Genomic DNA, 25,661 nt, shown 5'->3' with positions numbered 1-25,661 from the left:
AATCTGAATTTACTGTATTTTGCGGACCATAGGGTGCACCGGATTATAAAGCGCACTGTCGATGAATGGTCTGTTTTTGATCTTTTTTCATATATAAGGCGCACCGGATTATAGGGCGCATTAAAGGAGTCATATTATTATTATTATTATTATTATTATTATTATTTTCTAAATGTAAAAGACTTCCTTGTGGTCTACATAACATGTGATGGTGGTTCTTTGGTCAAAATGTTGCATAGATGATGTTTTACACATCATCTTCAAGCCGCTTTCTGACAGTCGCCTCAGGATGCGCCGTTTTGTGGGCGGTCTTATTTACGTGCCTCCACTTCGACAGCGTCTTTTCTACGTCATCTTTGTTGTAGCGGTGTAGCGTGCAAGGACGGGAGTGGAGGAAGTGTCAAAAGATGGAGCTAACTGTTTTAATGACATTCACACTTTATCAATCAATAACGGAGCAGCATCTCCTCATCCGTGGCTCACTAGTGCAACAACTACGCCGGAAATGTGTCCCGTGAAAAACCGTCCGACCAGAACTCTCTAATAACTAAAGTTCCTTGGGTGAATAATGTAAACTCACTACACCGGTATGTTTTAGTGCTTTCATGGCAGATATAAGTAAGAACTTTACACTACTTTATATTAGAAATGGCAACAGCGGAGGATGAATGTCAAATAACAAGAAGATAGAGAACAAGAAGAAGCTTATCGACTACGGTATCGGCACGGACTACAAAGGTGGATGCGCGCAGTTTTTCAAAATTCAGTTAGACAAACTTTAATGATCCACAAGGGAAATTGTTCCAATCCCTTGTGGGATCAGCAGGTACCAGAAGGTAAGAAAAGTTGCTTTTGCATAATATTGTGAAACAAACCGCCAGATAATGTCTTACCTTATACCAGGGGTCGGCAACCCGCGGCTCCGGAGCCGCATGCGGCTCTTTGACCACTCTGATGCGGCTCAGCTGCATACTTGCCGACCCTCCCGGTTTTCCCAGTATACTTAACGACCACCCCGATTTACCCAAGAGACCGCCTCTCCTAGAAATCTCCCAGGGCAAATATTATCCTATTTTCACTGTAATTACTTAATCAAGGGCGTGCCCTAATTGCACTGCATTAATTGTCCTCTATAGCATTTACAAACAGCGTGCCAGCCAGGCCACATGTTATATGTTGCTTTTACTTGCACACGTAGGCGACAGCAAGGCATACTTGTTCAACAGCCACACAGCTTACACTGACGGTGGCCGTATAAAACAACTTTAACACTGTTACGTTAGAAATATGCGCCACACTGTAAACCCACACCAAAAAAGAATGACAAAAACATTTCTGGAGAACATCCGCACCGTAACACAACATAAACACAACACAACAAATACCCAGAATCCCATGCAGCCCTAACTCTTCCGGTCTACATTATACACCCCCGCTACCACCAAACCCCCCCACACATCAACCCCCCCCCCCCCCTCTCCGTGCGTCGGTTGAGCGGAAGAGTTAGGGCTGCATGGGATTCTGGGTATTTGTTGTGTTGTGTTTATGTTGTGTTACAGTGCGGATGTTCTCCAGAAATGTGTTTGTCATTCTTTTTTGGTGTGGGTTCAAAGTGTGGCGCATATTTGTAACGTAACAAGTGTTAAAGTTGTTTTTGTACGACTACCGTCAGTGTAAGCTGTGTGGCTGTTGAACAAGTATGCCTTGCTGTCACTTATGTGAGCAAGCAAAAGCTGCATTCAACATGTGGCCAAGCAGGTACGCTGTTTGGGCAGGCTGTAGAGGGCGCTAAAAGCAGTGCCAGCACGTCCTGAAATTTGGGAGTCAACCGGAAAATTGAGAGAGTTGGCAAGAAATATTCAATTAAAAGTCGCGGGCCGCACTAACATTATATTTCCTTATTAAGATGCGTGCCGGTGCGTGTGTCTGAGACCCCTGGTTAACATAGCGCAAAGCAATTTAAGCTTTGTATGCGGTGTTTTTCATTTTAAATTTTCAAATTTTTTTTGTGGCTCCCATTGTTTTCTTTAATTTGTGAAACTTTCCAAAATGGCTCTTTGAGTGGTAAAGGTTGCCGACCCCTGCCTTATACATACACCATAATAATACTTCTATGTTGAAGCACATCAAACGTTGCAGGCTACACTTATCTCTTATGTTTGACTGCCATCTACTGGTCACACTTATCATTACACCATGTACTAAATTAAATTGCTTCAAGGTGGGTAAGCTCAACCAAACGGGTTACAAGGCGCACTCTTAAGTTTTGAGGGGGGAAAAAAGGGTTTTAAGTGCGCCTTATAGTCTGAAAAATAGGGTACATAAACACATTGCTGTCTGAGCAACCCAGATCATCAATTGTGTACATCGAAGATCCAAGCTGTGCTCTCTAGAACAGAGAGACGTTCTATACGAGGCAGAGGTGTTTTTACGGTGCGTTCAAGGGCCGCTGAACAGTAGGATGCCACAACTACCACCAAAAATAATAACATTAATGGATGTTGTATTTTCATTTAAATACATCTTAAAATGCTACAGTAAAAACATTTAAAATAGTAAAAGAATAGAATGGACTTTATTGTCATTATATTTGCATATAATGAGATTAAGGACTCCAACTTAAGGTGCGGTAGTGGAAACAAATATAGGATAAAAATAAATTACACAAGAAGTAATAAAGATAAAAAATAAGAATTGAAATAAACAGACTACTATCCAATAAAAATAATAAGCAATCCTGTACAAAATACTGTACAATATACAGAACAAGACAAGAGTACCGGAGTAATAACAATCAGTGTCAGATGTGTTGCACTTGAAGGGTAATATTGCACAGTAGGGTATTAGGGTAGGATATTGTATAGGGGTGAATTATTTATTATACGTTTGAGTTCAAAGCTTAGCTATTAAAACATAAAATACTAAGACTAAAGCATAAAAACACAAAATAGTGAGTTTTCTAACGGTGTCTATTTATTTTAATTTGGAAAAAAACGTGGTCAAGATTTCAGTGTGTGGGTATAAGTACTTTTTAAATGCATTCAACAATACTGCGATAATAATAACGGATCATTTTGGTCGCGATAGCCGGGATATAACATTTTCGGATCGTTACATGTCCTTAGTCTATACACAATGTGGACCGCTCCCTTAAGTAAATAACCATCACTTCCATTGCTGCAAACAAACTGTATTTCTTACAAAGTACATTATCACTGAAGGTCAAAGTTTAACGTGGTTTACGCCAAGTAAGACCAAACAGAAGCAGACAAGAAGGCATGCTAATCGCTAAACTACATGGCATTTTTACATTTAAAGATGGAAGACCTTTTTAAAACATCTAAATGGGAACATTTTGAGTTTCAACTCGCAACTTTTATGTAAAAGGCTGACTTATCTGAAATTCTGGAAGCTGTTACTTTTTTCATATGCTTATAAAAGGGTGCGGCTAATTTATGGCTTTTTCTTTGCTGACGGCCATAATGCAAATAGTTTTAAAAAAAAACAAGCAAAGACACTGAGGTTATTGTTTTTGCAAGGGCGCCATCTTTTGGACAAGTTCACTGACTGCAGGTGCTGCAGTGCCCGTCTGTTTAGAGCAAGGGTCCCCAAACTACGGCCCGCGGGCCGGATACGGCCCTACAGCGTCCAAAATCCGGCCCGCGGGAAGTCCCAAGTAAAAATTTTTTTTTTATTTATTTATTTTTTTAAAAATTTGTCCTTACTAGTCCATTTTCTACCATCTCCTAGCCACTCAGGCAAATCATACTGTCTAAAAATGCATTTTACCATTGATAACGTGACATGCAGCAAGTGCGCTCTTTAAGTCAATTAGTGCGCAAGCAATATATGTATGAATACATATATATATATATATATACACACACATATAGACACATATACATATATACACATATACATATTTACACATATTTGCACATATACATATATATATATACATATATACACACACACACATTTACATATAATATATATACCGGTATATATATAGTGCGGCCCCCAGCCAAATTGTTTTACCCCAATGCGGCTCCGGAGTCAAAAAGTTTGGGGACCCCTGGTTTAGAGTGACGGAGATTTCAACCGGAAACACAAGTGCTTCTTCTTGCTGTCCATAACGTTTTTACTCATGTAGTCTTTATTCATCACTTCAAGTGGCGTATGTAAGTTTGACAATATAACTAAAACAACTCTTACTTACTAAACCGTCCATCAAATGTGTGCTTGTCTTACATAGGCATCGTGAATGACAGGTATGGGAATTGTCTGCGAAAATACGCACTTTCATTTTCGCGTCAAAGTATCACTTTTGCGTTTTTTAATGAAAAATTGCAGCGTGTAAGGACGGGAGTCTAAGGACTGTCAACTTTTTGGCGCAAACTTTTTTTAATGACGTTCAGACTTTTTCTTATCAATGGAGCAGTATTTATACATCCGTGGCCTTCGCAGCACAACAACAGAAAAGGCTGCAGAACTCCTGTAAGTCGTGCCCACTTTAAGTTGCACCCACAAGTGTGACAACGTAAGTCAACCGTGTTCTGAAGGTGGCACTGACAACGTGAGAGTGGACACTTGATTTGTAACGTGATCCGTAATGTGGTTCTTATTTTGGTTGTTGAATGTATTGCTTTTTGGGCTGACTATATACAACCTTAACCCTAACCAACCCTAACCGTAACCTTAAAGGAGCCATATGTAATAATGTGGCCACAAACGGTACTGCAATCAGGGTCAAAATCCTGTAGTCTCCTCCCTCTCTCCCTGACTGAGGTTGCCAGATACACATCTGGATGGACTGGACTACTCCAAGGAACTTCAAACTTCCACTGCCTTTTACTAGGGGTTGAGGTGCTGGGACTATAATAGCTGAAAAGACAAGATTTTTGTCAATAACAAATCTCTAACCAACACATTTGACACAGAAATGAGGCTATTTTCAGGAAGAAGTACATCATGCCTGAGTACAATATCACAACAAATGTCAATACTATGGTTATTGTCAGAAAACAAAGACTAAAACAAACTACAACCAACGCTAGCAATGGTTATACTGGATAAAATAAGTAGAGCATACTTAGCTGCCTAATGTACGCCCAAAACTAAAGAGGAGACATTTTACCAAGGTATGCCTATAGGCTACTGTTTCAAACGTTTCAGATTGCCATATAACTTGGTACATGTAGTCCAAAATATGCAAACACGAATGAAGAATTATTTTATCATGTGATTTAGCTGTCTCCATACCTTTCACATTGCCATGATGACAGCCGTGCTAATGTTGGAACCCATTTCCTCAGCGTATTGAGAAGGAAATAGGCACTGACACTACCCATATCCACATTTTATTTGTCCAAAATATATTTTGCCCTGTCAGTTGGAATACACATGGACATACATGCTAACGGGCATATATTTCCCCCGTTAGCCTTTATGTCGATGTTGCATTGACCGGGCTAGCATGCTAAGCATTACACTAGGAGCTAAGCACCATCACACTGCAGGAACATACTAGCTTTGTTAGACAAGATCATAGACTGTATTGGACAATATAGTTTACATACCAAATGTCCATTTCCATTTATTACAAGTAATAAGAAAACATAAATGCCTGACTTACCTACCAAGGAGGAAATTAGCAAGTTTAGCGTCAGATGAAAAAATCTTCTCTGCCTTCAATGGTCTCCATCTTTCAAAGGCATCCCTGATACAAATCCTGGTTTTGTCTTGAATAAGTTGAGAATGGTAACTTTTAGATGGACTAAGGTCTGACATGTTTAGTAACTTTACCAGTGGCAGTAGCCAGACCAAGATGGCGGTGCGTAACTGGCAACCTGGATGTGACACACACACACACGTACTTACTAATTGGTCAAACGGTGGAGGGTGTGGCATCGAAATGAAAACAATAACAAGATTTCGGGGCTGTAAATGAGCATATCCCGGCTGAACTACTGTTATCAGTTATAGAGGCATTGGAAAAAAAACATGATTTATTAATGCCTTTTGACATATCATTTAATGATGACTCGACATGAAAGTATTACATATGACTCCTTTTACTTGTTTTCAGCAACAACAACAAATTATGTTTTCTGTGTTACGTATTATCTCTCCAGCTTCACTTCCGTTTAAGACACCCTTCCCTTACGTTGTCGTCACCCCTGTGGGCACGTCTTTAAGTGGATGCAACTTAAGGTGTATGCGACCTTAGACCTAAAGTGGGCGTGACTTTGTGTAGTTCTGTGCGGCCGCAGCTAGATATACTTGCTACGTTTGTACAACACGCAACACCGGAAATGTGTCCTGTGAAAATCCATCCGACCGGAACTCTAAGAATAACAAAAGTTCCCCGGGTGATTTATGTACACACAAATATTTAAAAAAAATAATCCAATAACTACTTTGCTGCTAATCATATTTGGATGATAACAATCCAAACACTGTTAGTTCCGAACCCGTTATAGTTTTAGAATATGTATTAGTAGGCAGCAAGAAGGTATAGTTTTGATGTGACAGAAGTATATTACTCGGCTATATGATAGAGTTGCCATATTGGAAACATTTTATGAGTTTTTTATAAAGGTTTATTTGAAATAGGGACAGATACAGAAACATAGATCAATATAAATATATATAAACATTGATAGATATCTGAAACAGTTATCCAATGTATGCATCATAGTGTTTGTAGCCAAAGCTAATTTACAACACTTATCCCCAACAACAACACAGATCTAACATCATTAACAATAGGAAAATAAAAAGAATAAGGCAAAGAGGAGTCGATAATAATGATAATAGTAATAATACAGACAAAGTGCAAACTAGATAAAAGCCAATAATAATAATAACACAGACAAAGTGCAGAAAATGATAAAAACAATTAGTAAAAATGAGTAAAAACTAAACATGGGTTCTTTGCATGCATGTTATAGATTTTTACATGACATTTTTAATGGTAATAATGTTAGTAAATTATCTGCAAAAGAACCCAAAACATTCTGTGGTACATTACATGGGACATGAGACATTTAGTGTTGAAAGTAAAAATCATTTATGACCTATTTTTAACACTTTAATGCAGTGTTTTTCAACCACTGTGCCGCGGCACACTAGTGTACCTTGAGATATTGTCTGGTGTGCCGTGGGAGATTATGTAATTTCATCTAATTGTGTTAAAAAAATTTTTTTTTGCAAACCAGTAATTATAGTCTGCAAATGATGTGTTGTTGTTGACAGATTGCTGGACGACAGCAAAGACTTACAGCGTGTGGAGCCGCAGACGGCGTCCACAAAGTACATCCGTACATGACATGACAATGAACATCAAAATAGGAGCGCAAGACAAGAACAAAAACACCAAAAAACTCCAAATAAGTCACGGCGTGATGTGACAGGTCATGACAGTACACCTACTTTGAGACAAGAGCTATAGTGAAGCATGGTTGGTTATGGTTTGAATATCCAACAATTGCGAGAATAACTTTTTATTGTCAATATTGGCTGCTGAGTTTAATTTTTTTTATGTTTTCTGCTCGTGGTGTGCCTCGAAATTTTTTAAATGGAAAAAAATGTGCCTTTAGCTCAGAAAAGGTTGAAAAACACTGCTTTAATGAAGGGGACTCTTTTGGAACCCCAAGAATTTGTGTTTTATTTTTATTTTTTAAACCACTCAAAAAATAATGAATGTTGTGAAACGTTGTTATGAATTATTCAATCCAATCCACTTTATTTATATAGCACATTTACACAACAAGAATGTTTCCAAAGTGCTACACAGCCATGTTAAAAACTATATTAAAAACAATATTAAAAACTATATTAAAAACAATATTATGCTACACCAATGACTAAATAAAAACAAAGAATAAGTGAATAGAAAACCAATACAGAAACAATATAAAAAATAAATATGATTAAAAACGATTTTAAAGGGTAAAACCAATTAAAACAGTAAAATAGACATCAAAATTTATAAAAAAAACATGACCTATTGAAGGCCCCAATTACTTCACGTCAAATCTATTTCAAAAAATATTTTTTGGTAAAATATTGCATATTTTGTGTGTTTTTTTGACAAAAAGGGCATAAAACAAACGAAAAAAACATCTATCCATTTTCTACCGCTTGTCCCGTTCGGGGTCGCAGGGGGTGCTGGAGCCTGTCTCAGCTGCATTGGGGCGGAAGGCGGCGTACACCCTGGACAAGTCACCACCTCATCACAGGGCCAACACAGATAGACCGACAACATTCACACTGTAGGGTCAATTTAGTGTTGTCGATCAAAAAAACCTCATGAAATTATAAAAAACGTATAATTGACATAAAGATCTGGGGCCGTACTTATCAAGCTTCTTAGAGTGCCATTTTACACTTAAGTCCTGAGAAGTTGCAAAATTTAGTCCTACTCTCAAACTTAAGAATAAAAGCTTTTTATCAACGTTCTTAAGTCTAAGAATCACTCCTACTCTCCACGATATTTAAGAGACCTTCAGAGGTGTCTTAAGTGGTTAGGAGTTGCCAGCAGGGGATGGCACTGAGGCGAGAGAGACGTGCGCGAACATTCAGGGAGCGGAACGATGTTCTGGATTTGTTTGATGACGAGCAGCTGATCAAACGGTATCGTTTAGACAGAGTGGATATTATTTTTGTCACAGATTTAATACTTTTCGATTTCTTGTTGATTTCTGCATGTGTCTGCAGTGGGCTAGTATATATAGAGCCACCCACACCAGTTTCAAATTAGTTGCCTAATTAATGAATTGGAAAGAAAATGTTATGACAGTAGCGTATGTGTGTGGCCGTGAGGTGAGTGACGTCAGTGAGTGTGTGGGCGATAGAAGAGAGGGAGCGGTAGCGTGAGTGCCGGCGGGGACTAGTTTGTTTTGTATTATTTTGTAGTTTATTGTCAAAATATACACTCTCATTGTCCACTTAAATATTTCCAAGATATTTCTTTATTCTTAGACAACGGATTCCCTTCCGTGATTGGTCATTTCTATGGACACAGAAATGACGTCACCTAAAATTGCGTTTACGGCACATAGTAATGTCGTCATTCAGCTCTGAGTGTGACACTTAAGATTCAGTCCTACACTTCGCTGAAAGTGTGAGTAAGACGCTTGATAACTAACTTTTAAGTGCAGCTTTCAGCCAAGAATTTATTTACTCTTAAGTCAACTCTTAGCAGACTTCTTAGGAGTCATTCTAAGAAGCTTGATAAGTACGGCCCCTGAAGTTGATCTTGGGCTTTAAGTGTTGCAAGTAAAAAAAAGAGGTTGGTAGATGAGAATAAATCTAAAAGTAGAATGTAGTGCAACCAATTGCAGGAAATGTCTCGATTTTCTCAATTTCCTTTCGGGTCTGTCAGTCTGTGTTGGCCCTGCGATAAGGTGGTGACTTGTCCAGGGTGTACCCCGCCTTCTGCCCTAAAGCAGCTGAGATAGGCTCCAGCACCGCCCGCCATCCCGAAAGGAACAAGCGGTAGAAAATGGATGGGCTTGCGTGTCAGCACTATCTGCTGATAGAAATGTTCCTCTTTTTTTCCTCAGTTTTCCTCTTTTGTTTCCTCAAAATGATAAGCAAAATTCCCCCCAAAAGCGCAGTTCCCCTTTAAGAAGCCAACAGTAGCCACAAAAACATCCTTCCTTACTACGCAGCAATGTCTGCTACAGCCAGCAAAGCATCACTATTGCGTCACAATGCAATGTTCTGTTTTGCTGTAATATTTATGACAAGTTGTGGTGGGTTTTACTTCCTTGTTTTGAATGTATTAATTAGTTCGGGGGTCAGCAACCCGCGACTCGTGATCCACGCGGCTCCTTAGTGCCGCCCTAGTGGCTCCCTGAAGCTTTTTCAAAAATGTAAGAACATTTTTTTAAAATATTGTTTCTGTAGGAAGACAAACATAACACAAACCTTCCTAATTGTTAGAAGTACCACTGTTTAATATGTTTGTGTTAACGCTTCACTGGTGACAGTATTTGGCAAGCGCCTATTTGTCCTACTAATATCGGCGGTCCTTGAATTTGCTGTAGTTGTGTGGACTTTGTTTACATGTATAACTTTGTCCGACGCTGCCACAGAAAGACGTAACTTATGCCACTACTCCTTTGTCTCATTTTGTTCACCAAATGTTTTGTGCTGTGCGTGAATGCACAACGGTGAGCTTTGTTGATCTTATTGACTTGTCGGAGTGCTAATCAGGCATATTTTAGCTAATCGATGCTAACATGCCATTTAGGCTAGCTGTATGTACACATTGCATCATTATGCCTGGTTTGTAGCTATATTTGAGCTTATTTAATTTCCTTTTCTTATGTCTTCTGTGTATTTAATACATATTTGCATGTCCCATGACACATTATCTGTAGGTAATATTGGCTGCATTTCTGATAGTTTGTGCCATGTTGTTCCAGACCACAGCAAACGTTACCTAGCTTGCAAAGGTTGTAATAAAATCTATTAGAAAAAGACAGCCTGCCGTTTCCTTAACTTGGACACTAGGGCTGCAACAACTAATCGATTATAAAAATAGTTGCCGATTAATTTAGTCATCGATTCGTTGGATCTATGCTATGCGCAGAGGCTTTTTTAAAAAATAAAAAAAAATATATATATTTTTTTTTAAATAAACCTTTATTTATAAACTGCAACATGTACAAACAGCTGAGAAACAATAATCAAAATAAGTATGGTGCCAGTATGCTGTTTTTTTTCAATAAAATACTGGAAAGGATAGAAATGTAGTTTGTCTCTTTTATCCGATTATTAATCGAAGTAATAATCGACAGATTAATCGATGATCAAATTAATCGTTAGTTGCAGCCCTATTGGACACACACATCTATACTTTCGGCCGTTCTAAGCCAGTCATTTCCAGGAGTTCTCTCACCTTCTGAGAAGCTTCCATTTTACTAAAGTCATCCAATGTTGTAAAAATGTGTACAATAAATATTACGGTAAATTTCAATATTTCTGCCAACAAAGATTTGCGTCAGCCTGCAACACACTAATATAGACATTTAAATCATGTGTTGCCTTCATTATAACACTTACCGTATTTTCCGCACTATAAGGCGCACCTAAAAACCACAAATTTTCTCAAAAGCTGACAGTGCGCCTTATAATCCGGTGCGCCTTATATATATGGATTAATATTAATATTCATTTTCATAAAGTTTAGGTCTCGCAACTACGGTAAGCAGCCGCCATCTTTTTTCCCCGTAGAAGAAGAAGAAGCGTGCAGTGCATGCTGGGATATGTGACGTTTCATTTCTATTTGTGTGTTTATGTAAAGACCCCAAAATGGCTCCTATTAAGTGTGTTGTCTGTCTAATTATAAATAATGCAGATGAGGCGTGTTGGCTGAGTTGTCAATGTTTACTCACAGCGTGCTCATAACCTCATGCTAACTGCCGGCATACAACTACGCTTCTCAGGGCTACTGCGCATGCTCGTCACTACCGTTGCATGCTGGGTAGTGTAGTTGTTATATTCGCTAGCTCATAACCTCACATTAAGAGACACATTTACGCGCTTAATTCAATACTCGCCGTCATTCCGGGTGGATTGACAAAAGAACTCCAGCCGCTAGATATTGGTGTCAACAGGGCATTCGAAGCTAGACTGCTAACTGCGTGGGAACAGTTGATGACAGAAGGCGAACACGCGTGACGTTCACCAAGACAGGGAGACGGCGCCGGACGACATACGCCACTATCTGCCAGTGGATCGTAAATGCCTGGGCCGATTCAGCCTCAACTGTGGTCCGAGCTTTCAGGAAGGCAGGGATTGTCACTGAACTGCTAAACAGCAGCGACACTGACTCCATTAATGACGACTTCGACGTATTCGCTCAACTGTTTAATTCGGACACTGATAATTCGAGGGATTCGTGGATGAGGAATAACTTCATAAAGTGAGCTTTACATGTTTATTTTGTGTGTTGTGTTGTGTGACATTAACGTTTGAGCAACGTTGAGTTATTGATATATTGTTATTGCTCTGCACTATTTCGAGTGTTACTATATTGTGATAGCACTAACGTTTGATTTACCGTAACACAAGTAAATCAGCTGTTTATTCAATTTGGGAGTGAACAGAGTTGTCAGAACGCTGGTTTGTAATCCATTAATAAAGTTTGACTGACCTATCTGACTGTTTTGTTGACATAGGTGTGCCTTATAATCCGGTGCGCCTTATATATGAACAAAGTTTTGAAATATGCCATTCATTGAAGGTGCGCCTTATAATCCGGTGCGCCTTATAGTGCGGAAAATACGGTATATAAGGCATTTAATTTTTGGGGGCTCCAGACAGATTTTTTTGTTGTATTTTTGGTTCAATCTGGCTCTTTCAACATTTTTGGTTGCCTACCCCTTACTTAGTTACACACAGAGATGGTTGTTTAAACTGGCAAACACGACAAAACATGCCCTAATAATTTAGAAAATGGTATTTTGCATGCTCATATTGTCATACAAATTCCACAGGAGCAATAATAACAATCCTACTTTATTCCAGTCCAATGTTATGATGCTTCTGTTTGACCAAGGGAATTTCAACTTCACTTTTTTCCACTTGCGATCACTACAATGTAAGGCTGCATGTACATTTGGAAGGTGTAGCAAACATGATGAACCGGTATCTAAAGAGTCTAAATACACAATCAGCGATAAAGCCTAATTACAGTTGAACATGCGTCAGTTGGAAAGTTTCCTGTTAGACACGTTGACAGAGACTTTTTACAGCTGTGCAGTGTGGAGACTGTAATACATTGTTTCATTAACATACTACATATTGTACACTTCACATGCATGTTGGTTTTCAAAGTAATATTAGTACCGTAATTTCCGGACTATAAGCCGCACCTGACTATAAGCCGCACCAGCTAAATTTAGGGGAACATACAGATTGCTCCATATATAAGCCGCACCCGACTATAAGCCGCAGGGTTTTGATGTGTAATTAGCGTAGTATATAGGGGTTCCTGCTACCACGGAGGGGATTGTCGGGACAGAGATGACTGTTTGGGAACGCAAAGCATCCCATTTATTAACAATAAATCTTTCAATCATTCAATCAAACTTTCACATCTTTGACATGGCGAACAGCATTCGTGCAGAGTACAAATAATACAACGGTGCAAAGTAATACAAAGTGCTCACCTGTACGTTATCAAAATAACCAGCCTACCGGTATATGAAAAGTCAGTCTTTAATCATTGTGTCATCGTCTTCCTCCTGCGTACTAAAACCACCGAAATCCTCTTCGTCGGTGTCGGAGAAGAACAGGCCGTAAATAAGCCGCACCCTTGTATAAGCCGCAGGGACCAGAACGAGGGGGAAAAGTAGCGGCTTATAGTCCGGAAATTACGGTACTCACTAACACTATTGTTGTCTGGACTTCATCTGGGACGTGACTCACGTTTTTGATTGATTGATTGAGACTTTTATTAGTAGATTGCACAGTACAGTACATATTCCCTACAATTGACCACTAAATGTGACCCGTGCTGGCAAAATGAGTCGGAATGCGCACAGGCTAATTTTGAGCTACAGGCAAATAAGTGAAAAAAATGTATCTTGGTTGAAATTGAGATTTTCACAAAAATGAGTCCATAAAGCCACAATCTAGCGATCCCAATCATCGAAATAGCAAGAAAACATCTTAAATCACCTTTATTTGAAGGTTTTGTACGAGGTATGTCTTCAGAAATTAGTCCGTTGTGTTAAAATTCCTTGAGAAAATCCAGTGTTTTCAACGCTCACTCGCGGCAACAAGGGGGAATCCCCCTAGCCATATTTGCTATCATTGTGACGCCAAGTTGACCTACTTTCTAAAAATGAGCATGGAATTCCCGATGACGCCATTCTGAACCAATATAATTCGAGTTTTTAAACCTGTCCCGACGTAAACAAATCCGGCTTGTTGCTAAGGGTCGCTGTGAGGCGTACCCTCATTGGTTGAATCACCCCGCGCGGTGCATTGTGGTATCATGGCAGCGCCCTGATGAAAAACAACACAGTAATTCGAGCGGAATATTATGTGAAAAAAGGTGATTTTCGAACATTTAATTATTATTTTTGTGGATAAGTTAGACTGTTTTACATTCCGTAATGGATTTAGAAGGTGGAGAGGGTACACAGGCGGTTGCAAGTGCGCTAAATTCACTGCAGTTGGCGAATCTTCTTAGTGCTGCTGGTCAGGAATATTACGGACAGCTGACCAGCTGACAAACTGACCAGTGAACAAAAAACCGTGACATAACAGTGTTGAAATTTTTGTACATAACCGTTTTCAATAGAGTTGAATATATATTTTTCCTTTAGACATGGGATTTGACTTTAATTGTACCAATTTTGGTGTTGCTACAAGGACTTTTAAGGTATGGTTGCTATGGAGTTTTGTTTTGGAACATTCTGTTCTGGAACAGTCAACTTTAAGCCTGTTTTTCTCAAAACGGACCCTCAAACTTGGTCGACTTCAATCGGATGTAACTCGGTCATTTTCTGTCCGATTCCAACAAACCATATATCATTTTGAAGGTCTTTAGATGGAGAATGTGTAAATAACAATAACTCAGTTTTTAAAATTTCCTCATTGTGACTCATTTCGCCAGCACAGGTCACAAATGGTAACACCCGAATACGTTTTTCAACTTGTTTAAGTCGGGGTCCACGTTAATCAATTCATGGTAAAAATATATACTATCATCATAATACAGTCATCCCACAAGTTAATCATCAGAGTATATACATTGAATTATTTACATTATTTACAATCCGGGGGGTGGTATGTGGAGGGGGGGGTTAGGTTGGGTTGCTATCAGCATACTTCAGTCATCAACAATTACATCATCTGAGAAATGGACATTTTAACAGTGTCGGTCTCACTTGGTAGGATATGTACAGCAAGTGGTGAACATAGTGAGCTCAGAAAGCATAAGAACAAGAGAAACATATTTTTTTGAGTGGCTTTGTAGCAAACGATGAGAAGCAGTTACTATCTTACACTATTCTGTGAGTCCCGTAAAAGAGCCGTTGAAAAAAGTCAATCGTTGGGCCAGCCAATGGCCGTGCATATTAGTGTGTCACAGTTCTAGGACCCTCTGTTGAGTTACTGGTAGCTCCCCAGCGAGGTGCTGGAGTATAGGTGAGGGCGGATCTACGTCACTTCCGCCTACCAATCCCCTAGCAACCGGGAATTCGTTGAAAACAAACCAGCTCACAGCGAACACAGCATTGACAGAAAAAGCATTTAACGAGCGTTGTGGCTTGGAAGTCGGCGTTAAATCCTTCATTTATGCATTTTGACTTATTCGCATATCGTGTGAAAAAACGAAAATGTATTATTTGCGTCAGACTCGTCTCAGTGAACTTCAAAGCTTCTCAGGCTTAGCTTAGCTTGCTAGTTAGCTCAGCCTGCGCGCTACTAAGAAAGAGACGCGAGAGTTATCAACAACAAGATCAAGTGTTAGTGTGTAAAATATTGAGAGATTTGAGGGCTACATGTATTGTTTAAGTACAACAAAGGAGAGTTTAAACAGAGAAGGGGGAGGTGGCAAAATAACCTAATAAGGAAAGTAATACCAAGATTACGGGTAAATAATACTGGAATGTCCGGCAAAAAACCCCCAAAAGAAAGCAGACTGACCCCTAGTAGCCTGGTCCTTGTAAGTTGTAGCCTTATGAAGGCGCAGTACAGCAGGCGAATAATGTACAAAATATATGTCTTTGTATTGAAAATTGTCTTGAAAAGTTGATTAAATGGCAACATGAAAATTATAGGGTTTATTGGTTTTTAAAAACCCAACTGTTAAGTGCAAATTTAAACGAAACCGGTTTTCGAAAATAGCTAGCTAGGCTATAGACCAGTGGTTCTCAACCTTTTTTCAGTGATGTACCCCCTGTGAAATTTGTTTTAATTCAAGTACCCCCTAATCATAACAAAGCATTTTTGGTTGAAAAAAAGAGATAAAGAAATAAAATACAGCACTATGTCATCAGTTTCTGATTGATTAAATTGTATAACAGTGCAAAATATGGCTCATTTGTTGTGGTCTTTCTTGAACTATTTGGAAAAAAAGATATAAAAATAACTAAAAACTTGTTGAAAAATAAACAAGTGATTCAATTATAAATAAATATTTGTACACATAGAAGTAATCATCAACTTAAAGTGCCCTCTTTGGGGATTGTAATAAAGATCCTTCTGGAGTCATGAACTTCATTCTAAACATTTCTTCACAAAAAAAGAAATCTTTAACATCAATATTTATGGAACATGTCCACAAAAAATCTAGCTGTCAACACTGAATATTGCATTGTTGCATTTCTTTTCACAGTTCTCTTTGACAGACATTTAAAAAAAATATCACGTACCCCTTGGCATACCTTCAAGTACCCCCAGGGGTACGCGTACCCCCATTTGAGAACCACTGCTATAGACTATATAGTATATACCGCATGTTATTTTTGTACAACAACAACTTCAGCTGTCGAACGTTATAAGGTACAAATTCAACAAGTACAACATTAGCACGGACGGTATAGCCAAGTTGTGGTTAAGAAGGTGGATTTTTGTTCCTTATCGTTACCAGAAACGAAGTGATCCGAACACACGACCCGGGACTTTGGGGGACTCCAGTGAGAACCGTCCTCGTTTTCCCGGTGTAAAGCTGCGAGCCATTTGTCTCGTCTCTGTGGGCTTTTATCACGCTTTGGCAGAACAAAATACAACCTTTGTTTTCCCTGTTTCCAGTTGTGGTTAGCACAACCAAAAACAACACCGTTTTTCGGCATTTTGGAGGCAGAATGACGGGTTTAACCAGCGTAGGTCGACAGGTTAAAGAGTAATGGCGACGGTTTGTTTTCAGCGCCAGTCTGGTTGTTATGGCTCGAAGAACCCGTATGTAGCTCAGTTGCCCGGATGTCGGCCCTCACCTATTGTGTACTTCCTGAGTGTTGACTGTCCTGTCCTTGTACTTTTAACGGACATGAACATCACATTGTTTTTAGGGCTGCAACAACTAATCGAATAAAATCGATTATAAAAATAGTTGGCGATTAATTTAGTCATCGATTCGTTGGATCTATGCTATGCGCATGCGCAGAGGCTTTTTTTTAAATTTTTATTTTATTTTTTATAAACCTTTATTTATAAACTGCAACATGTTCAAACAGCTGAGAAACAATAATCAAAATAAGTATGGTGACAGTATGCTGTTTTTTTTCCAATAAAATACTGGAAAGGATAGAAATGTAGTTTGTCTCTTTTATCCGATTATTAATCGAAGTAATAATCGACAGATTAATCGATCATCAAATTAATCGTTAGTTGCAGCCCTAATTGTTTTACCTTCTTCTGTTTACTACGTGTGTGTTTCTCTGCCGCCATTATTTTAGTTGGTTCCTCCTTTCCACTCGGTAGCCGAGATGGCCACCTTTGAGGTTTGTCCCGTTACTGTACACTCACCATTTGGGGTTTTTTGAGTACAACATTGGGCAGTTTTACCTACATATTAGTGTGAGTGCAGGTATATACTCCAAAGACTGAGTAAGAATGTGCTTCATGATGACGCCTGCTCCTTCCCCTTCAAACTATCTTTTGCATGTTTACGTGCAACTCCAATAAATTCTAACCTTGTGATTGGGTGGCTTGTTTTCCCCGCACATCACTTGTGGTTTTGTGCTCTTGCAAAGGCACCAAAACAAAAACAGAGTTATAGACTAAGGAACTTCTCAGGTAAGAAAAATTCAATATGCAAATTAGAGCACTTCAGGGTTTCCCCTTAATGTATTTAATTGTGGCAACATATGAGCCGCCACACCTTTTAGAAATTAGTTGGGGGTTTTTTAACGTGAAAACAAATTAAAGTAATATCATTTATTGTAGCATGCATTGAAGTCACACATAGTCCGACACTCTTTTTATCTATTATTGCCAATCTTAAGCTAAAAACAGGCCCAATTCCGTCAAGTATTTCCTCCCTTGCACACACATCCGCTTCTGTTTCATTCCTAGACACACACTTCCTCATTCTCCACCGACAAGGTGTGTTGGCAGACCGTGGGAAAAATGAACATCATGACACACAAACACACATTAATATGAGCAGATAGTTACAGTATAAATGGATGTGTCGTCTATTTTTTGCTCACTGTTGACTAGTGAGTGATGCACCAGAAATTGGGCTGAAAAAAAAGACGTACTTTGATCACCTGAACAGCGCTGCCGAAACTGATTGTTGACGTAAGCCATACCCGCGGGGTTGTCTGGATCTGCGATGTGGACGCACCTAAATATACTTCTTTGCAGCTCGCTGTTTGTCGCGGAAGTAAAGAGTCTCTCAAAGCGAGTACAGTCTACAATAACACCAGAAAAAGATGCTAGATTTGTTGTCAGTCCTTTTTGATTGAATGACTAAAAGGATTGGAGGAATCCCTACAAAAAATAAATACAAGTACATATATCAGCAACAAATGAAAAATAGATCAATACGATATTATGTAAGAAAAATATATGTTTAATACCATAATCAACAACAGACTTGTTTTAAATGTATACATAAATTTTTTTTTATGCCTTTTTTAACAAAAATGTACGCATCATAGCAAATAATGTGATGCTGTCATATTGACCACGCCCCCACAGCTATAAGTATCTTGGCAATCTAGAAGAAAGCCTGCACTTATCATGTTGTAACGTCTGCAGGGACATTATAAGGAGATGGTCGGACAACAATCTATGTTGAGTAAAAGTCCTGACTAACCATGATAACTAACAGCAGCAACAAACTCAAGTCTCTGTTCTCTCAACAAGCAGTTGTCCTACACACACACACACACACACACACACACACACACACACACACACACACACACACACACACACACACACACACACACACACACACACAGGTTCAGGGCCACTCAAATCATTCGACATTTTAAACTCCAACACGACACATAACAGGTTGTTAGTAGAGATGTCGGATAATGGCTTTTTTGCCGATATTCCGATATTGTCCAACTCTTAATTATTTTAACATGCATCAAAACAGCATCTTGGAATTTGGGACATGCTCTCCCTGAGAGAGCATGAGGAGGTTGAGGTAGTGGGTAGCGGGGGGGTCTAAATTGTAGTGTCCCGGAAGAGTTAGTGCTGCAAGGGGTTCTGGGTATTTGTTCTGTTGTGTTACGGTGCGGATGTTCTCCCGGAATGTGTTTGTCATTCTTGTTTGGTGTGGGTTCACAGTGTGGCGCATATTTGTAACAGTGTTAAAGTTGTTTATACGGCCACCCTCAGTGTGACCTGTATGGCTGTTGACCAAGTATATTTATAATTAGGGCTGCATCTAACGATTAATTTGATAATCGATTAATCTGTCGATTATTACTTCGATTAATTGATTAATAATCGGATAAAAGAGACAAACTACATTTCTATCCTTTCCAGTATTTTATTGAAAAAAAACAGCATACTGGCACCATACTTATTTTGATTATTGTTTCTCAGCTGTTTGTAAATGTTGCAGTTTATAAATAAAGGTTTATTAAAAAAAAAACTTTAAAAAAAAAAAAAAAAAAGCCTCTGCGCATGCGCATAGCATAGATCCAACGAATCGATGACTAAATTAATCGGCAACTTTTTTTTAATCGATTAGTTGTTGCAGCCCTATTTATAATGGAGATTGTAAAAATCATTGCTTTATGTTTTGCAATGATTTCTTTCTTTAATTCAAGGTGTACCATCCACTTCTTCTCAGCATTGTCCTTCACACTCACTTCCTTCCCACATGTTGATTTGTCTGGCTAGCCATTGGCTAATGCTAGCGAGTGAGACGGCAGATGTTTTGTGGGGTTTGTTAAACGTGACATTGGGGAAGCTCGTCACCCTAATTTTTGCCCGCGACATGAAGCGTAACGATTATCCGAGAAACGGCGCATATCCCTAAAAAACAAACAAACTTGTAAGCGTCGGTAAGCACCGTGTTAGCAAGCAAGAGAACACTTGAACTCCTTTTGTAACTAATAAGCTAAATTTAGCCCGCAGCCTCCCGACGCCCCCGTGAGGCTGTGAGGCGAGCGCTCGCCATGTCCACACACGTAAGCCGGCGCCACCATGGTGACCGCGACCACGTGACTGATCTTGTTTTGTGCTTGTCTTTCAGGGGGGGCTCCCCAAGCAGCCCCATGTCCCCCCGATGAAACCTCTTAACTCCATGAAACGAGCCCTGCCTCCCACACCACAAAGGTACACACACACACTGATGGTTGTGCTCCTCTTACGTAATCACATCTCCCACAATACTATTTCATCATGTCAAAAAGAAGAATGAGTAAAAAAAAAAAAAGTAATTGGCTTAGCAATGATCTGCTAAAGTGTTGCTTGTGGGTGGTAGTGTACAGATCATGTCAGCCATCTTGCTGTCGTGACAAAGCAGGACGTCTCCTTTATTTCGCTCACACGTCAAATAAGTCCTAACAAGCGGCTAATTGCACTTAATCCGTAACGAGGACTACTAACGGGAGTGGTGTGTGCCGATTAAAGCTGGTGTGAAGTGTCTCGCTCTTAACACCGCCCTCCTCTCTCCGCAGCGGTGACGGCGCCTTCCTAAATGAGCCAGTCTCCTGGCAACCAGGCACCAATCAGCACCCAGGATCTCTCTCTGTAGTAACCACCGTGTGGGGCGTGGCCAATCCCACGCACAGCCAGGTAATTAACGCACTTAATGCCATTCTTTACGTATTTAACGCTGACATGAGTATGCTGCTGTTATGCATCTTGGGGTTAGTTCTTTGTAGCTTCATGAAGAAGCCATGTAACTATGCTAGTGCAGCCAGTATGACTCCATCTTCTATTGCAGTGTTTTCCAACCACTGTGCTGTGAAATACAGTCTGGTGTGCCGTGGGAGATGAAGTAATTTCCCCTAATTGGGTTAAAAATAGGGATGTCCGATAATGGCTTTTTGCCGATATCCGATATTGTCAAACTCTTTAATTACCGATACCGATATCAACCGATACCGATATCAACCGATATATGCAGTCGTGGAATTAACACATTATTATGCCTAATTTGGACAACCAGGTATGGTGAAGATAAGGTACTTTTTAAAAAAATTAGTAAAATAAGATAAATAAATTAAAGACATTTTCTTGAATAAAAAAGAAAGTACAACAATATAAAAACAGTTACATAGAAACTAGTAATGAATGAAAATGAGTAAAATTAACTGTTAAAGGTTAGTACTATTAGTGGACCAGCAGCACGCACAATCATGTGTGCTTACGGACTGTATCCCTTGCAGACTGTATTGATATATATTGATATATAATGTAGGAACCAGAATATTGATAACAGAAAGAAACAACCCTTTTGTGTGAATGAGGGGAGGGAGGTTTTTTGGGTTGGTGCACTAATTGTAAGTGTATCTTGTGTTTTTTTATGTTGATTTAATTTTTAAAAAAAAATTAAAAAAAACGATACCGATAATAAAAAAAACGATACCGATAATTTCCGATATTACATTTTAACGCATATATCGGCCGATAATATCGGCAGGCCGATATTATCGGACATCTCTAGTTAAAAATATTTTTTGCACAAAAGTAATTAGAATCCGTAAATAATGTGTCGGTGCTGTCTAGAGCTCGGCAGAGTAACCGTGTAATACTCTTCCATATCAGTAGGTGGCAGCCGGTAGCTAATTGCTTTGTAGATGTCGAGAACACGTCGTGTCGTGATCAGAATATGCAGACGACAGCGGGAAGCAGCGTGCAGGAAATAAGGTATCTTGTGCTTAAACCAAAAAGAGAAGGCATTGAAGCTCAGGCATGGCTATGCAAAAGGAAACTAAGACTGAACTGGCTGCAAAGTAAACAAACAACACAAAATGCTGGACGACAGCAAAGACTTACGGCGTGTGGAGCAGAGGCGGCGTCCACAAAGTACATCCGTACATGACATGACGATCAACAATGTCCCCACAAAGAAGGAAAGCGGCCGCACAACTTAAATAGTCTAGATTGCGAAAACAAAGCAGTAGGGGTGTAACGGTACGTGTATTTGCATTGAAACGTTTCGGTACGGGGGTTTCGGTTCGATTCGTAGGTGTACCGAACGAGTTTCCACACGGACATATTAAGCAGCTTTCCGCACGTTGTGTAAACAATGCACACCGAGGCACAACACACGGCATGCTAGCAGCGACGGCGCTACGATAGACTGACCATACGTCCTCTTTTCACCGGACATGTCCTCTTTTGTGGGGCTGTCCGGACAAAGTTTCTTAAATGCCTCAAATGTCCGGCATTTTGAGTTAGGGTTGCGTGTAGGGCTGCAACTAACGATTAATTTGATAATCGATTAATCTGTCGATTATTACTTCGATTAATCGATTAATAATCGGGTAAAAGAGACAAACTACATTTCTATCCTTTCCAGTATTTTATTGAAAAAAACCAGCATACTGGCACCATGTTGTGGACATTGGGGGTGCAGCATACACCAACAATAACACAGAAATGTAATTCATCAGAACTGAATCAGATATTGTACACGTTTCTGTTGTGAATAATAAAGGATTAATTTTAGGCTGCCTCTGAATAATAGCATGAAATATTCCAGCACCTTCATAACGTTTAGTAATACTAAAGCATCACTCAAATCTAAATATATTTATATAGCTTTATCAGCCCGGCTACATTGATCCATTATGAAACCAACCTGAGATATTTCTGTCCGTTACGTTTATTTCGAAATTGGTAACCGTGCGTTTTCTCTCTCAAAACGGAGTCAAATGTGCCGGAGACACATTATCAGCCCCGCGTTGCAACAAAGGCATAACTTAAACTTAAGCTTAAACCAAAAAGAGAAGGCATTGAAGCTTAGGCATGGCTATGCAAAACGAAACTCAAACTGAACTGGCTGCAAAGTAAACAAAACACAAAATGCTGGACGACAGCAAAGACTTACGGCGTGTGGAGCAGAGACGGCGTCCACAAAGTACATCCGTACATGACATGACGATCAACAATGTCCCCACAAAGAAGGAAAGCGGCCGCACAACTTAAATAGTCTGGATTGCGAAAACAAAGCAGGTGTGGAGAATAACGCTCAAGGAAGACATGAAACTGCAACAGGAAAATACCAAAAAATAAAACAGGAAAAAACACCAAAATAGGAGCGCAAGAGAAGGACTAAAACACTACCCATAGAAAAACACAAAAAAACTCAAAATAAGTCATGGCATGATGTGACAGGTGGTGACAGTACACCTACTTTGAGACAAGAGCTATAGTGACGCATGCTTGGTTATGCTTTAAAGTCGTATCCAACAATTGCGAGAACAACTTTTTATTGTCAATATCGGCTACTGAGTTTCGTTTTTTAATGATTTCTGCTTGTGGTGTGCCTCAGGATCTTTTCAATGAAAAAAATGTGCCTTGGCTCCAAAAAGGTTGAAAAACACTGTTCTATTGTATCGCTGATCTGTGTGCCTAGGTACCCACCTGGACGTTAGCATTCGCCCTGGCCGGGATTTGAACCCCAGACCACTGTATTAAGAGCCAGCGCTGTTACACACTGAGCTACCCAGTCGCTCCTAACATCTCTGTGCAGAAGAGCACAATACTGGGAACCGCTAAGATCCTGCACAGAACCCGAGCTTGAAGGAGATACCGCCCGGGTATATGCGCGTTTTACCTGTGTCCAGAATTGAGGGACACCCCGTTTACTGTCATCTCTGTAAAGACACGCGTCTCTTGTCCGCCTGGCCTGACTACCGCTTGCTCTGCAGGTTATAGGAGCACCCATGGGTCCCAGTGAGAGCACGGGCGGGCACATGATGCCGGGCGGCGGCCCCGGTATGGCTGGCGCCATGGGCCCCCAGTTTATGGGCCAGCAGGCATATGGCGAGGCCATGTCTAAAGGCTACGGGCAGCCTGTCATGTACGGACGGCCCAACACGGCGTACAATACCTCAGCGTACGCCGGCAGGTATGTGACGTATAAGTTGTATGTAATGATCAAAGTTAAGAAATAAGGCCAGGCTAAAAAAACACATTACTTTTGTTGACGTGTTGACATGAAATGCTAACGTTAGCATTGCTCCATCATCATCACAAAGTCTCTCTCCCCTCCCTCAGTTACTCCGGTAACGGTGGTGGCCTGGTGCGCCCCCCCTCAGACTTCACAACCGCGGCCGCCGCTGCCGTAGCCGCCGCCACGGCAACGGCCACTGCCACGGCGACAGTTGCGGCGATCCAGGAGAAGCAGAACCAGGAGCTGAACTACAGTCAGGTAATTCAAGTGTTGCACGCGACCAGTCTTCCTCTCAGGGAATAAAACACTCTGGTCAATCCCAAGTTCTTTTGGATGACATACATGCTGAGTAAAAAGGACCACCGAGACAGAATAGTACTTGGCCAGGTTTTACTAAAGCTGTAGGAGACCAGCCCGTACAACGCGACAATAGCATCGCCAAGCGAGGTCTAAAATTAAGACAAAAGGAGTTAGCTCTTATAGGCAGTCCCCTCCGCCCTTACAGAGAGGGATGCACCTGCTGATAAGAAGAGGGACCGTGGCTCAAACCTCCCTTTTGAGGAGTGATTCATCATGTTTGTGCAAGACACTGGACGCTCGAGGTCCAAATAAGAAAATCAACAACAAATAATAAGTATACCGGCCGCACGAACATCTCCAGAGCGGAAAAGTACTCATAGCATGATCACATAATACAATTTTATACACTAAAACAGGGGTGGGCAATTTATTTTTACCGGGGGCCGCATGAGCAACCCGAGCACTGCTGGAGGGCCACATCGACAATATTTCAATTAAATTTTGCTCAATATTATTTTTGATGTATACCGTAAGATAAATAATAATAATAATAATAATACTTTCATTTAACCTAACTTAACTTTATACCAAAAGCACTGCTTTGTAAATCATTTGTACCCCTTTCAGAGATCACATTTAGTTCCCCTTAAACATCCTCATGTTGCACAATGAAATGTAAGCATAGGATGAAGTGTGCATTCCTGTAACTTTCTCTAGTAACAGCATTCCATGATTAATACAAATAAATTAACATTAATAATAAATGTCAGTAAAATAAGCACACGTATGACTGAGGAGTCATAGTGTAACTTTGTGTGGTGTTTGAGTTGTCCGACTTTTTGTGTGGCCATAAACCCATCGGTGGTTTAGTGCTATGCGTGTTGGTGACAGATGACAAGTTGTTTTTGGCCTGGTTTGTACGGCAGGAAATGACTAGTTTTTCGAGATAGGAGTGTTTTACTCATGTTTTTGGTGTGGTTATGGCCGAAAATAAACAGTTTTGCTCAATAAAGTGATGGATATAATTCCTGGCCTCGAAGCATCTCGATAGACGTTACAATAATTTGAACGGTGTTCAATTGAACGGTGTTGACAAACACCGTTAGGGCCGCTTGTTGTCACTGTCACTCAAAGTTGCATTGCAAAATTACACAGAATAAATATGTTTATTTTGTTTAGAATTCAGATGGGATTCGATTTGGTGCGCGGCATATATTTGCTGTGCGCAGAGGACGCTTGCGCAATTGCGCAGGCGCGCACCTTAGAGGGAACGTTGCTTGGCAGTCCATGT

The 25,661-nt window shown here is 40.0% G+C and overlaps 1 protein-coding gene across 4 annotated transcripts in view; it reads left to right on the top strand.

Moving 5' to 3' along the window:
* Nucleotides 1-25,661, top strand: part of LOC133638313 (zinc finger MIZ domain-containing protein 2-like) — a 50,857-nt gene that overhangs the window by 4,233 nt on the left and 20,963 nt on the right. For 3 of the 4 annotated variants that reach the window (XM_062030792.1, XM_062030795.1, XM_062030793.1), the window contains exons 2-5: nt 20,195-20,277; nt 20,622-20,739; nt 23,826-24,025; nt 24,175-24,328. In XM_062030792.1, coding sequence (XP_061886776.1) covers nt 20,228-20,277; nt 20,622-20,739; nt 23,826-24,025; nt 24,175-24,328 — 522 coding nt within the window. In that variant the 5' untranslated portion in view covers nt 20,195-20,227. Of the gene's footprint in view, nt 1-20,194; nt 20,278-20,621; nt 20,740-23,530; nt 23,715-23,825; nt 24,026-24,174; nt 24,329-25,661 lie in introns of those variants that run through there. The other variant, XM_062030796.1, reaches the window with a different exon arrangement.

The sequence above is a fragment of the Entelurus aequoreus genome, linkage group LG21 (genome assembly GCF_033978785.1).
Source record: "Entelurus aequoreus isolate RoL-2023_Sb linkage group LG21, RoL_Eaeq_v1.1, whole genome shotgun sequence".
In the NCBI taxonomy this organism is placed as follows: Eukaryota; Metazoa; Chordata; class Actinopteri; order Syngnathiformes; family Syngnathidae; genus Entelurus; species Entelurus aequoreus.
Note: the sequence above shows the minus strand (reverse complement) of the source record. Positions and strands in the feature narration are given on the sequence as shown.